Source organism: Amborella trichopoda, chromosome 13 (assembly GCF_054954075.1).
Source record: "Amborella trichopoda isolate Santa Cruz 75 chromosome 13, AtrichopodaSantaCruz75HAP2 v2.0, whole genome shotgun sequence".
NCBI lineage: Eukaryota > Viridiplantae > Streptophyta > Magnoliopsida > Amborellales > Amborellaceae > Amborella > Amborella trichopoda.
The window spans coordinates 8,665,159-8,678,859 of NC_142348.1; the positions used below are offsets into that span (position 1 = coordinate 8,665,159).

The 13,701-nt window shown below is 36.9% G+C and overlaps 1 protein-coding gene across 1 annotated transcript; it reads left to right on the forward strand.

Annotated features, from left to right (window-relative positions):
• The first annotated feature begins 1,253 nt into the window (after nt 1-1,253).
• On the forward strand, nt 1,254-9,048 carry LOC18432507 (importin subunit alpha-1). Its single transcript, XM_006842613.4, has 12 exons — nt 1,254-1,374; nt 2,891-3,108; nt 4,556-4,652; nt 4,774-4,865; nt 5,042-5,173; nt 5,399-5,584; nt 5,714-5,877; nt 6,690-6,768; nt 6,931-7,059; nt 7,340-7,467; nt 7,788-8,166; nt 8,363-9,048. The coding sequence occupies exons 2-11, from the start codon at nt 2,902-2,904 to the stop codon at nt 8,155-8,157; spliced, it is 1,584 nt and encodes a 527-aa protein (XP_006842676.1). The 5' UTR covers nt 1,254-1,374; nt 2,891-2,901; the 3' UTR covers nt 8,158-8,166; nt 8,363-9,048.
• The last annotated feature ends 4,653 nt before the right edge of the window (nt 9,049-13,701 follow it).

The window sequence follows — 13,701 nt, forward strand, 5'->3', positions numbered from 1 at the left end:
GCTCATTCTCTTTCGTAAGGTTTAAAACAAATATTTGTATATAGATTTTGACAGTAATTAAAAAGGAGATGTTCACATTAAAAAAAAAAAAAAAGAAAAAAGAAAAGAAAAAGAGTTATTCCAAAGGGAAAATTGCATAAAACCCCCCAAATGAACTTCCTAAGCACTTTACCCCCAACCTAACTTTTCCTAAAAATGTTTTCCTCAAAACTACATATCCTAGCAAATAACCCCCAAGACAAAAAGTTCATTTTTTAGATGAAGGGACCCTTCCCATACATAACAAATCATTTTTAGATCCAATAAAAGAAAACGCCAAATCGCTGTTGCCAAAAGTTGAACTGCCCTCCCAGTGACATAAATGCCGGACTGTAGCTCACAAATGCCGGATCGCTCATTAATCCAGGTTCAATTGCCGGACCGCACTTGTAAAATGTCGGATTGCCCCTCCAGTAGCATAAATCCCCAGACCGCAACATCCAAACATCGGACAGCAAAGATAGTCGCCGGACCGCGTCTTACAAACACCGGATCGCACCCTCCATTGACATATTCGCCGAACTGCCCCTTTGTAACGTCGGATTGGGCCAATTCGAGTGACTTCAGTGCTGGACTGCTCCTTCCAAATTCTGGACTTTACCATTTACAGTGACTTCAGTGTCGGATTGTCCCTTCCAAACGCCAGACCAACGAGTTGCAATGACCTCGTGCGAGACTGCCTCCTAAAACTGCTGGACCAACCGCTTGAAGTGCCGGATTGTCCCTTCGAAACTCCGAACTGGGCCAATTCCAGTTACTTCAGTGCCGGACTTACGTGTGGGTAAGGGAGGGGTATTTTAGTCTATTTTTTTTGTTTTTTGAGTTGGGGGTTATTTGTTAGGAAATATCGTTTTTGGAAAAAAATTTGTTAAGAAAAGTTCAATTGGGGGTAAAGTGTTTACAAAGATTATTATGGGGGGCGAGGTGTTTTATGTCAATTTTCCGAAAAAGGCCCAAGGAAATTAACAAGGAAATAAAAATAGAAGATACGGAGAAGAGGACAGGACGGGCCCCCTCATATTTATTCAAGGAAAAGAAGGGCCGGTTCGTTCACACTGTCAGAACACCCATTCTGTTTTCAGCAAATAGCGACCGTCGATTCGAAACTTTAAAAGAAGCAACCGACGGTTGTGATCTGAGATCGATGACGAAGATCGACGGCCCGATTTCGATCTGACCATCCCCTTTTGTCCAACCCACAACCTCGTTTTTTCATCTGAGAGCCGCCTTCTGCTTCCACTCTCTCTTTCATAACCCACTCTTTCTCCTTCTCTCTGTAGACTCCCTGTCTTTCTCTCTCTCTCTCTCTCTCTCTCTCTAGACTCCTCCTTCAAGGTACGTTCTTTTCTTTATGTTTGCGGTTGTTTCATTGAAATGTTTCTCTCAATTGATGCGGATTTAGGTTTTTTTTTGCTTCCTCTTATTCGAAAGTTAGGGTTCCCATGTGTTTTTCCCCCTTTTAAATGTAACTAGTTTTAATTGTAATGCATTTCTGGTTTTTTTCTTTCGATCCATCAAAACACAAGAGATTTTATTGGTTTATGTACTCAATTTTTTATTGAGTTACTTTGAAAGTTTTGATTTATTGCTTTTGCTTTGAGCCTCGTTTTTTTATTTCTTTATGTAGTTTTTGGTTAGGGTCTGGATGTGGGAGAGATTTTAAGATTTGTAAGTAAAAGAGGTTTCCTTTTTATCGATCATAGGTTAGGGTTTGCCTCCAAGTTGTGGATTCTCGTGTTATTGCAGTGTTTTATCTGCCTTCTTATTTTTCATTAATGTTATTTAGGATCAGATCACAGGGATCTATACGATGTTTGAATTGATTTCGGATTCTTATGGATGCTTAGGGTTTCGAGTAGATTTTGGGTTACAGGGTTTGTGAGGTTTCTTCTAAGGTTCTCTCTGGTGATTTGTCATTGGATTAGGGTTCACTTGGTGGTTGGATTGGCTTTTGCTTGCTCTATTGGTCTTCTAGGTTAGGGTTCTTATGTGCTGATTTGGTTGTTTCACTAGGGTAGTAGGGTGGTCTGGGAGATGTGAGATTTAAATTTCCCTTTTTTCATGTATTGTGCTTTGTTTTTAGGGTTCTCTTTGAGGGTTTAATTTGTGGATGCCTTTGTGGTAATAGCCTTTTTAGTAACGGTTAAAAAAAAAGTTCATTTTTTTTGTCTGTTGTGTTTCCGCACGGGTGGGTTCTAGGGTCTAAATGACTGCCTTTACTGGTTTGGTTCCGTTGTTAGGCTCGTAAAAACTGTGGACATGGGAGTTGATTTATATTTATATCTTTTGGGTTGTTATTAATGGGGTACTGATTTTCATTTTTGTCGATGCCTTTTCATGATGGAGCTCCAAGGCTTTTATAAGGTTAGTTTTTAGGGTTTGATTTGTTGATTAGGTCACCTTATTAGGGTTCGTCAGTTTGGTTTAAGGGTTTAATGATTTTGCTTTGTTCGAGTTATAGGGGCTTGCAGGTTTGGGGTGTTTTTTTTTTTATGTTGACTATCTAGTATTTGCATATCATCGTTGGCTTTAACACTTACCATTTTTTATTTGTTTTATGGAATTTGCTCATGACTTTCTATGATTTATAAATTTGGAGTTGGGTGTGAGTTTATTTTTCTGACATGATGGTATTTCATGGAAAATTATGTTTGCAATGTCACATGTTATTTACATGTTTGGGATTTCAGGATAGTTGTTTTTTGTTTGTATTCTGCCACAAGCCCAAAGCTTTTTTCTTTATCTATGAGTTACACTCATAATTATTGTGAGATTCTCAGGTTTTAGTTAGATGTCGCTAAGGCAAGACTTCTGACTATTCTTTTAAGTTATTATTTGTTTGGGTGTCTAGGGTTGGCAAAGATGTCTCTAAGGCCGAATTCACGTGCTGAAGTTCGGAAGAAGAACTATAAGGTTGCAGTCGATGCAGATGAGGCAAGAAGGAAGCGTGAGGACAACATGGTGGAGATCAGGAAGAGTAAGAGGGAGGAGAGCCTCCAAAAGAAGAGGAGAGAAGGGATGCAGGCTCAGTTTGCTCCCACTGTACAGCCCTCTGCTATGGACAAGAAGGTAAGACTCTAAAAATATCATTTCCTGTCTTGCTTTCTTTTTTATTCTCGATGTTTGGGGTGCATAATATTTTTATTGGTTTTTCTTTATGATCATTGTTTTTGCTGCCAATTAGTTATTCCTTGTGGATTTTTTGATTTTTTGAGTTTATTTTTTATCACGTTTGGTGCTTCCAAATTTCCTGTTGGTTGTCATATATATTTTTTTGAGTTTATTTCTGTCTTTCTCTAACCATCTTTATCAACCAACAAGCTTGACTCTGTATCTATATCACCTTGTTATTTCATAAGTCAAAAGAAAAATGCACTTGATTCTCTCTCTTATGTTCATTGCCCTTGTCAAGCAAATATATGAAGCTGGTCTCTCTCTCTCTCTCTCTCGTCTTTCCTTATCAAAGAAACTGAATCCCTCCCCCTCCCCCAACCCTTCCCCCAAAAAAAGATCTTTTTTTCTCTCTGTTGTCCCTTTTTTGTCGTTGTGTGGTCTTATCTATTAGGCTCCTAATAGGGTTGATATGATTATAACCAGTGTTTGAAAAGTCAGCTAGTCCAGATTTACTCAGGCTTGATAGCCTGTCTAGCCAGGAACACCCCAAATGTGCCAGGTTTACTGAATCACTACTCGCCTGAGCTCTCTTGCAACTTGGGTGAGTATTGTCACAACTTGGGGCGTTTCTGACTAACTTGGCATGTCCATAGAAACTGACCGAGTCCAATAAAAGATCACTCGAAAAGGAAGGGGCAGGAATTCAACCCCTATTTCCTCCATTTTTACCTTCTTTTGAGCTTGAGTTTTTTCCCTCAAACTTCACCCTTGGCCTCTCCTCTTTTCACTATCTGAAAAAAATCAGATTCAGCAAAACGTGTAGAAAATCTTGGATTTGTGAGATTCTTTGGAACTAGGCTTTGGCTGAAGTTGATTTCACAATTCTTATCTCAATCCAACCTGAAAAATTTCCCCTAAACCTAATTTTGAATTGTCTATTGAGTCAGTTTCCATCAGAAAGTCACTCAAAATCTTGGATTTGGGAGATTTTGAATTCTGAAATAGGAAAAGTGTCTACCAATAAAATCAAATTAACATCATTTTTTTATTTTCTATATCGGTTTTCTTCTTATCTTTATTTTTTATTTTTTTTATTTTCTATGTTATTTTATTCTTTCTGAATTTTCATTTTTTTTTGGTTCAACTGAGCCAACTCAGGTGAGATACGATGAGTCCTGAGTTGACTCACTCTGATGAGCACCAGGGAGTCCTGGTTTTAAAACATTGATTATAACTCTGAAATTGGATAGTTTATTTTTCTTGACCTATTTCTCTTTTTTTCTTCTCTTCGTCCTAAAAAAGTATTTATCCGCATTGATAGGCAAAGAGAGCTGTTTCGTGTTTATGTGAATCTTAGATTTGTTGTATAATCTGTGTTTCTAATTACTTTGGCCTTTCGCAGCTTGAAAGTCTTCCTAATATGGTGGCAAAGATATATTCCGAGGATAGTGCCATGCAGCTTGAAGCAACCACACAGTTCCGGAAGCTACTTTCTATAGGTACTGTTCAGTTTTTTTCCTCTGCTGTATGAGATTCCATGTGCTATATATGCAACTTTAAACATTGAAATTCTTATTAGTGAAAATCTGCTATGAGATGTTATTTTGTTTTGTGATTCAGAGCGCAGCCCTCCTATTGAGGAAGTTATCGAAGCTGGTGTTGTGCCTCGTTTTGTTCAATTTCTTACGAGGCAGGACTTCCCTCAGCTTCAGGTATTAGCATGGTTACTGTTTTGGCACTTATATTCTTCCTATTTTATGCTTTCAAGGGAAAGAAGGAAAATTTTATTTCAGTGGTTGTTATTAGGTGCCAATTAATAGGGCACAAGGCAGCCCCTCAGATATTGTAATTGTCAAAACCTATTTTATTACTTATATGGTGATTGCAGTTTGAGGCAGCCTGGGCCCTCACAAATATTGCATCTGGAACATCAGACAATACCAAGGTTGTGATTGACCAAGGTGCAGTTCCCATATTTGTACAGCTTCTTTCCTCTCCCAGTGATGATGTTCGAGAACAGGTATGCTATGTTATTGTCAGTAAGTAAACTTTATTTGTTTATTCTTATTGCCATATGTCATTCACCAATATGACCTCTCTGGTGCGTCTAGAGTGAAATCGTAAGTAAAAATTTTTGGTAATGGGTTTTAAACATCACATATCATTAGTCTTTATTAGGATTCCTTTTAGTTTTGTTTGTTGATTTATTCCTTGTGTTGATTTGTTCCTTGTGTCGCTATTGTAGGCTGTTTGGGCATTGGGCAATGTTGCTGGAGACTCTCCAAAATGTAGAGATCTTGTGCTCAGCCAAGGAGCTCTTATGCCACTATTGGCCCAGTTGAATGAGCATGCTAAGCTTTCAATGTTAAGGAATGCTACATGGACCCTTTCAAACTTCTGCAGGGGTAAACCTCAGCCACCATTTGAGCAGGTCTGGAACATACTCAGTTGTTTCTTTTAAAATCTGTCTGTTCCTTGTTTGTTCTTCTTAAAATTATCTTTCTAACTTTTGCTTGTCAAAGAAAAAATTTAAATCCTTCTAATTTGAGTGGTGAAACAGACTAGGCCAGCACTTCCAGCCCTGGAGCGGCTGATTCATTCAACCGATGAGGAAGTTTTGACAGATGCATGCTGGGCGCTTTCCTACCTTTCCGATGGTACAAATGACAAAATTCAGGCTGTGATTGAAGCTGGTGTCTGTCGGAGACTTGTTGAACTCTTGATGTAAGTCCAGTAGATTACTTTTCTTGATTGCTGTTTTTTATTTAGGGTAAAAGTTTTTCTGTTGTCCCCCTATTTACTTATCCGACAAACTAATTTTCTTAGCAATCTAGCTCTGCTTTGTTGAGTTATGTTCCCCTCAAACTTAAGTCCATATCAGAGAATAGTTGTTTGTTTGTTGAATGGAAACTCAAATAAAACATGAGAAAGATTCAAGACAAATTGGATAACAAGAACTGCATCAGAGAATATTAGTTGATGTGAATAATTGTATGTCCAGAATGAAAATTTAATGTAAAGTAGGCCATTGCTAGATACTGGAGAAATCATCTGGCACATTAGGTTATTTCAAGGAAACTGGGCTTGGGTTGATTTTGATGATGTAGGTCCATATCCATGGCATAATAGGTCACAACTTTTTGTTCTTAAAAAAGATTCCATATTATTTGATAAATTAAAACAATTGTCTTTCAACGAAAGATTATTTCACAGTTGTCTTTCAATGAAAGATTAGGTCCTATTTTGAAAAATTGTGATTCTTTTGAAAACAATTAATGTTTTTAGTTATGAGATGACACTTTCAGAAATCTGAATTAGGAAAAAGTGTTTAGTTGATTAATTTGTAACATAAGAGTGACAATTATGAGCCTGGGAGATTTTGAAATAAGTTTTCAACTGTCAAAACATAGCTTGGATAAGTTCAGTCCTATATAGGTTTGGACAATAAATTTTGCAATTAATTGTCCTTTACTATTTCTTTGCCATTATTTTTATAATTTTCTTAAGGTACTCATTGTACTTGGTTCTTTGGTCAGGCATCCTTCTCCTTCCGTCCTTATCCCTGCACTTCGCACAGTTGGAAATATAGTTACTGGGGATGATGTGCAAACTCAGGTACTGCCAACGTTCGATTAGACAAATAAGAATGCTGAGGAACATTGTGTACTTAAATATGAACGAAAACTTATAGTTCATAAAGTATGAAAGTTTAGCATTCCTGAACTGTGTTTTGGACAATTGAGCTCTATTATTACAATCTGTTTGATTTATTTGCAGTATATTATCAACAATCAGGCGCTTCCCTGCCTCCTTACACTCTTGACACATAATCACAAGAAGAGCATTAAGAAGGAGGCATGTTGGACCATCTCAAACATCACTGCAGGCAACAAAGAGCAGATACAGGTAATGCTGTATGCATATGAAGTCTTTGCTGGAAGTTGTATTTTGTCAGTGCTTAGCAGCAGTTCTGTTGAAGATGGTGATTTTTTTGAGAGAATTGGTTGGGAATGAGAATGTGTTCATGTGATTTTTCATGTTGATGATAAGGGGGAGGGCTAATTTTCTATAAATTGTAGGGACTGTTATTTTTTCCATATTTTAAGAGCTGGTATTTTCCTCAAAAAAAAATTGCATTTGCATTTTTTGATGAAATTACATTTGCATTTTCTTTCCTAATGAACAGGCTGTAATCGATGCGAACATTATTCCACCTCTTGTTCAATTGCTTCAAACGGCTGAATTTGATATCAAGAAAGAGGCTGCGTGGGCCATTTCGAATGCCACATCTGGTGGCACCCATGAACAAATTAAGTATGACTTTATAAATCTACCTTTGATTTTTTGGTTGAAGCAAATTCTTTTCAATTTGCATAGTATTATCTGATTTTTCATGTTGCATGGTGATCCAATGAATAATATAAACTTATGAAGCAATAGTTCCTTGTGATCATCAGCCTCCAATATGATGGAGGGACCATTATTTGGTTTATTAACTCAATTGTCAGTCAGCTCTTCTCATTACCAGCCATCATTATGTGGTCATACACCCCAAAGGGCTAGTGTTTTTGACTTATGCTTGTTCACTCTTCTTTGTATTCAGAGAAAATGATGTATTGTGTTGTGAATCCCAGGTACTTGGTGAATCAAGGATGCATTAGGCCACTCTGTGATCTTCTGGTTTGCCCAGATCCTCGTATTGTTACAGTCTGCTTGGAAGGGCTTGAGAACATTTTGAAGGTTGGGGAAGCCGAAAAGAACCTTGGAAACACTGATGGAGTGAACCTCTATGCTCAGCTTATCGATGATGCTGAAGGTCTGGATAAGATTGAGAATTTGCAGAGCCACGATAACAATGAAATATATGAGAAGGCTGTTAAGATTCTTGAGACCTATTGGTTAGAGGAGGATGAGGATACCTTATTGCCACCTGGTGAAACTGCTCCTGCTGCTTTTACTTTTGGTTCCAACCAGCCCCCGATTGGTGGATTCAACTTCAGTTGAAGCCTTGAGGTAAATATCATCATGCTATCTATCGATTTCCTTTTGTCTAGTAGTGATTACTTGAACATGGTACAGGTCCTGCTTCTCTCTCTGTCTGTCTCTGTCTCTCTCTTTTTGCACATGTGTGCTTGCGCATTGACACTGTGCATAGCTTGCTTATGCTTTGTGATTATTGAGGTCTTGCCTTATTTAAACTGTGATGCAGGTTCTCATGTTGGGTCGGAGTGCTAAGTTGAAGGTTTCATACTAAGTGTCAGAGGATGATGGGGGGTTGGGCTTTCGCTGAAGAGCAGGGTGTTGTCTGTCACTGGAGTGGGTCCGGGATTCTTTTCGAGTCGTTGGTTGCTGATCGGTTTTGTGTTGAAATAGAGAAAGCTCCCAAAACTCCCACTTGTTCATGAATGGGGAGTTTTGGGCTCGGATCAGTGGCAGTTATGGTCGCGTCATAAATTTCCAGGCTTTTTTTTCTTTTTAATGTTTACTGAACAAGGAATGTGTAAAGAGCCTGGGGTTTTCAGCTGGAGTCATCTTTTATATGGGTCTGGGTCGGGTCTTTTATCAGGAGATGGTCAATCTAAGACTGTTCTTCTTTTAGAGCCATTTTACCAATCTTTGGAGTGGCTCTTTTTACAGTGGGACTTGCTGCCCCTCCCTCTCTTATTGGGAGTGGGGTGGAAGGGTTGATCATGGGGGGTCTTTATTTGCTCTCTATGAGTGGTCTAATGGGGGCTTCCTCATCAGGGAGTTTCCAGAGTGTCTTCTTATTACGTGTCTTTTTTTATAGCAATACAGCGTCATTTTGTAATAACGGGTTATCGGTCTCTCTCTCTCTCTCTCAGAGTCTTGTGTGTGTATGTGTTGGATTTGGTATTCAAGGTAGTATTTCTTGTATTTGAAGGATGCCATTACTTCGTCAGCATGGATTTTTTTTTTCATGGGTACGTGGATTGCCCTTGATTGCCAACTAAAGCTTCGTCCCGCTTGAACCCTTGATTTCCGAGTGCTCTTCAGACATTTGACAAATTCGTTAATATAAGATTCGTTATTGGATTAACGATTAGAAAAACACTGACTGTTTTGGATTTTTTGGTAGTGGTGCTAAGAATGTGATATATTATGTATATCTTGAGGTTGGAATGGACAGATGGGAGAATTTTCCAATAACACTCTTCTAGACGGTTTTTGTAATAATAGTAGGGATTCAAGAAATATAAAAAAGAGCACATTTTTTTTCGATAATTTGGGTTAATAATTTAAGAAAATGAAGAAATTGACAAAGACGCATATATATTTAAATTTGGATGGCGAAATTAAGATGACTGATTGAAGTTTTATGTAATCGTGGTATATCGATGAAGTTGAGGGTAGTTGGGTAGGTGAAATAGAGATGTGTAATTGGAATTTTATATGAATGTCACATACCAATGAAGTTAAGGGTGGGAAGTTACATACCAATGAAGTCAAGGATGAGAAGTTTTATAAGACAACTTTGAGATCAATTTTGTTTTATGTGGCGGAATGTTGGGCAGTCAAGAAACATGTCTATAGAATTAGTGTAGTAGATATAAAGATGTAGAGATGGATGAGTGGTAAAACGCAAAGGTATATAATTGGAAATGAAAACATTCGGGAGAATTTAGGTATGACACCAAAAAATAAATATATTTGGGAGAATTTAGGTGTGAGATCAATAAGTGATAAGATGATAAAATTATATATTTTTAAAATGTTTTTTTCAATATTGAAAGAACAGCATAGGTTTGGAGAGAAATATGGGGAGAGAGAGGATTTAAAATAAAATAAAAATAAGAACGTTTTTTGAACTTTTGTTTGGGCTAAAAAGATGAAGTGAATTTGATCTGGGTATTATAAGATATAATGCATGAGATTTTTGAGCTGCAATATATGTTTCAAAACTTTGGGTAAATGTCAATATTAGACTTATTTATGGGAAACAATTCAATTAATAAACATATACAACTTATATCACAACCAGTCTTATGGGAAAGGTTTCTATGCTTCCCCTACAGCATAGAAGTTCTATCATCTTTTTACCATCTAGCCATCCCATTTTGATCAAGAGCCACTCACCGTTTGATCTTAGATCCGACGTTTCGAAGTATTTTATTTTTAGTTTTTTTTTTATAAAATTTGAAGGTGCATTTTACCTCCACAGCTACGGATGCATCTGTATGCCAACTGCACCCGCACCTCAATTATCTCTCTTTTTTTTAAAGAGAAGAGTGTTGTGAAGTTGGAGAACTTTCTAATTAATCATCTCAACCTCGAGATGTATGGAAGAATTTCAAATCCTAAAAATAATGCATCTTATAATCAAGTTATCTAGATGGTCTATTATCAAGATTTTTAATTATTTATAGATATGCTCTATATGCACCTTTTTAAAATTTTAAATTTATAATTAAGGTTGGACATGGATTTCCAAATAATTGTTAGATTTTCAACACCGAAGCTATATCTTATGATAAAATTTAGAGGCGCGCGTTACTTGTATGGTTTAAGGTGGGCACCTTATTCAAACCTCACCTTATAACGAATGTCCCTCTCTGACTCTAAATCATCGAAGTCCTCAACTCCATGTGTGTCCACAATATCAATTATGAAACCTATCAATCACCATTGCACATGATTAAATTTCTTGTTCTTGCCCAACACCATTTTAACATGCAAAAAACGATGACAACCACCCAAAAAAAGGTAATAAAAAAAATTATTTTTTGCAAAATCATGAGAGAGAGATTGCTTATTGCATCATCAGCTAGAGCAAGTATTGCCACCAACTCTACCTACATTTGATGAGTTTTTGAGAGAATTAGAGGGGGAGGGTTTTAAAGAGAGTCTATGAGAGAACGAGGGAGAAGAGAGAGAATGAGAGCCTTTCAAATAGAAAGAATGAGTGAGAAAGGAGAGACATCGGTTGGGTTTGGGCTATAGAAATTAACAAATTTAGAAACTTTTCTTTTAGCATATTTTGTATTTTAAGTTTTGTCTTTAAATATGGTATGATTGATTAAATCAAACTGGTTTTGATTGAATCAGATCTCTCACTTGTTCAATGACTAGTTCGATCCTAATAACTGTGATATTAAGCCCTTTAGGATTTAACAGCCTCCCTTTCTTGCATGATTAACAAACTCGTATTTAAGTTTGGAATGAGCTTCTATCGTCGGTAAAAATTTTGTATTTCATTAAGGGAAAAGTTTATATAAGGTTGCAACCTTAAAACGTAGAACTAGGGATGCACCTCAAAAATCCACGTGAAAAGGTTGTTTTAATATTGAAAAACCCTCTAATTGATCATCTCGATATTGAGATGAATGATTGTGAAAAAAAAAAAGATTTTGAGTCCCAAAAATAGTGTATCTTACAACACATTATCTAGACTGTCAATTTTCAAGATTTTCATATGTACATAGATCTATTTGATTTTAATCATTTTTGCAGTTTAAAATATTTTAATTAGATATAAAAATAGATTTCGAGATAATCTTAAAAATATTTTGCATCAAAATTATATGTTAGGATAAAATTTGAAGGTGCACTTTAAATGGATTTTTTAAAGTTGCAACCTTATGGAAACCGCACCCTTTCATAAATAACTTGATATATGACGTAATTCGAGACCCACCGGGGCTTAGGCTTGTACAATGAACAATTACCCACGAGGTGGTCGGCTTTAGAATAAAACATTAAAGTCTTCCCTGGAAAATGCATATTTGGTATTGGAAAACAAAACTCCAAAGTCATTTTCAAATCTCTAAAAATGGTGCAGATCCTATGAATTTGTGAATACTAAAAAAATGGATGATTCATTTTTTTTATATTATGAACATTAACTAAATTTCATTAGGTGAATGAAAGTTACAAAGAGAAGCCCAGATGTAACCCCAAAGAAAAGCAAAAAATTACATCATAGTGGAAGCTTTTGTTAAAGCATTTTCATCAGAATTCCTCTCCCTATTAACATGTGCAAAGAGTACCTTCCTCCCCCTTAAAGAACAACAAATCTGATCCATAATACTACTCAGTGCCCAAGGAATGGTCGCAGGTTTCCTACACCATTTAACCATATTAGCTGAATCACCCTCAACGACCACTTTCTGGTATTATTCTTCTAGTTATCGTTCTTCCTGTTTTAGTACTCCATATTTCAATGCCATGAGCTCATCCTAGTTAATCTGGCACGATGGCAATGGTCCCTGATTTGTCCATATGATTTGGCCTTTTTCATCTCACGGTAGCCCTCCAAAACTTGCTATTTCCCCATCCTACCTCATGCTGCCATCAAAACTGAACTTGACCCAAAATGGTTGTGGAGGGTGCCATACTACTGCCTCTGATCTTGTGCTTTTCTAAATACAAATAAGTCCCGTAGAATTGTTTGAAATTGCTCTTTAGCAACATCCTTTAGTCCTTCAGTTGCCTGACCCAATGAATTATTAGTGCGCGTATAGTCTTCTTGATGACCCCAATATCTTGTTGTTTGCCTGCAAAAGTTCTATTTTTCCTCTCCTTCCATATCTGCCAAAATGTAGCAGCAACCACAATCTAAGTTTAGAACAAGGCATATAATTTGTCTGTCATAGTTTCTGCTCCACTCTTTGAGGTACCACCCAGGTACACTGAATTTGCTTTAGGATTCATCCTCAAATGTTAGAGGAAAAAGGCAAGTGAAAAACAAATAGTCATTTGTTTCTGTTGAATCCCTATACATAATACATATGTTAATGATGACCATCCCTCTTTTCCTCAATTGTTCGATTGATAATGCTATGTTTCTACCCAACAACCACAAAAAAGGTTTTATTCGATGCGGAATTTTTAAGTTCCATACCGTGGTCACCCCTGGCTATATATTAAAAGACTTGTTAGCACTTAATACAACATAAAGTGATCTAACCATGAAATTATCACTTGGATTGAGTTCCCAAATAATTGTCTCATTAAGATGACGGAACCAGTTGTATAGCATGGTCGTAAATTCTGAGAATTTGTAGTGCTACTAAAGCATTAACCCCCCTTTGCCTCAATTTGATGTCCCAAACTACCTGTATTACCTCTCCCTGTACCACTTTTCTTAGAAGGCAACTTTCGTTATTCGATAAGTTTTAGAGTTTTGGGAATCTGGTCTTGAGGGGGCAATCACCAATCCACTTAGCTGACCAAAAGTTGATTTTTCCTCCATCATATACAAGAATCCTGGAATAGGCTAAGAACATGGGTCTTACTATCTCTATTTCTTTCTACACTACTGAGAGACCTCTTGTTTTCATTCTAGTGTTCATTCCAGTTATATCTGTGCATATTTCTTAAAAAGCACCGTCTTCCAAAGATGTAGTTCCCCGATTGCTAGCTTCGACCACCATTTTATTAGATGGTTTCATTGACTATCTTAGGCCTTCTTATACCCTATCCTCCGTTGCTTTTTGGAAGTTACACCTCTATCCATATGACCATGTTAAATTTTTTCCTCTTCTTCCCTCCACTTCACAAGGCATTTCATATCATTTCTTCCAATTGGAA

Bases quoted from the DNA above. Each gene is read 5' to 3' on its own strand.
- LOC18432507 (XM_006842613.4), top strand. From the start codon at position 2,902: ATGTCTCTAAGGCCGAATTCACGTGCTGAAGTTCGGAAGAAGAACTAT. The intron at 3,109-4,555 runs GTAAGACTCTAA...GGCCTTTCGCAG, and splicing joins CCTCTGCTATGGACAAGAAG to CTTGAAAGTCTTCCTAATAT. The intron at 7,060-7,339 runs GTAATGCTGTAT...CCTAATGAACAG, and splicing joins GCAACAAAGAGCAGATACAG to GCTGTAATCGATGCGAACAT.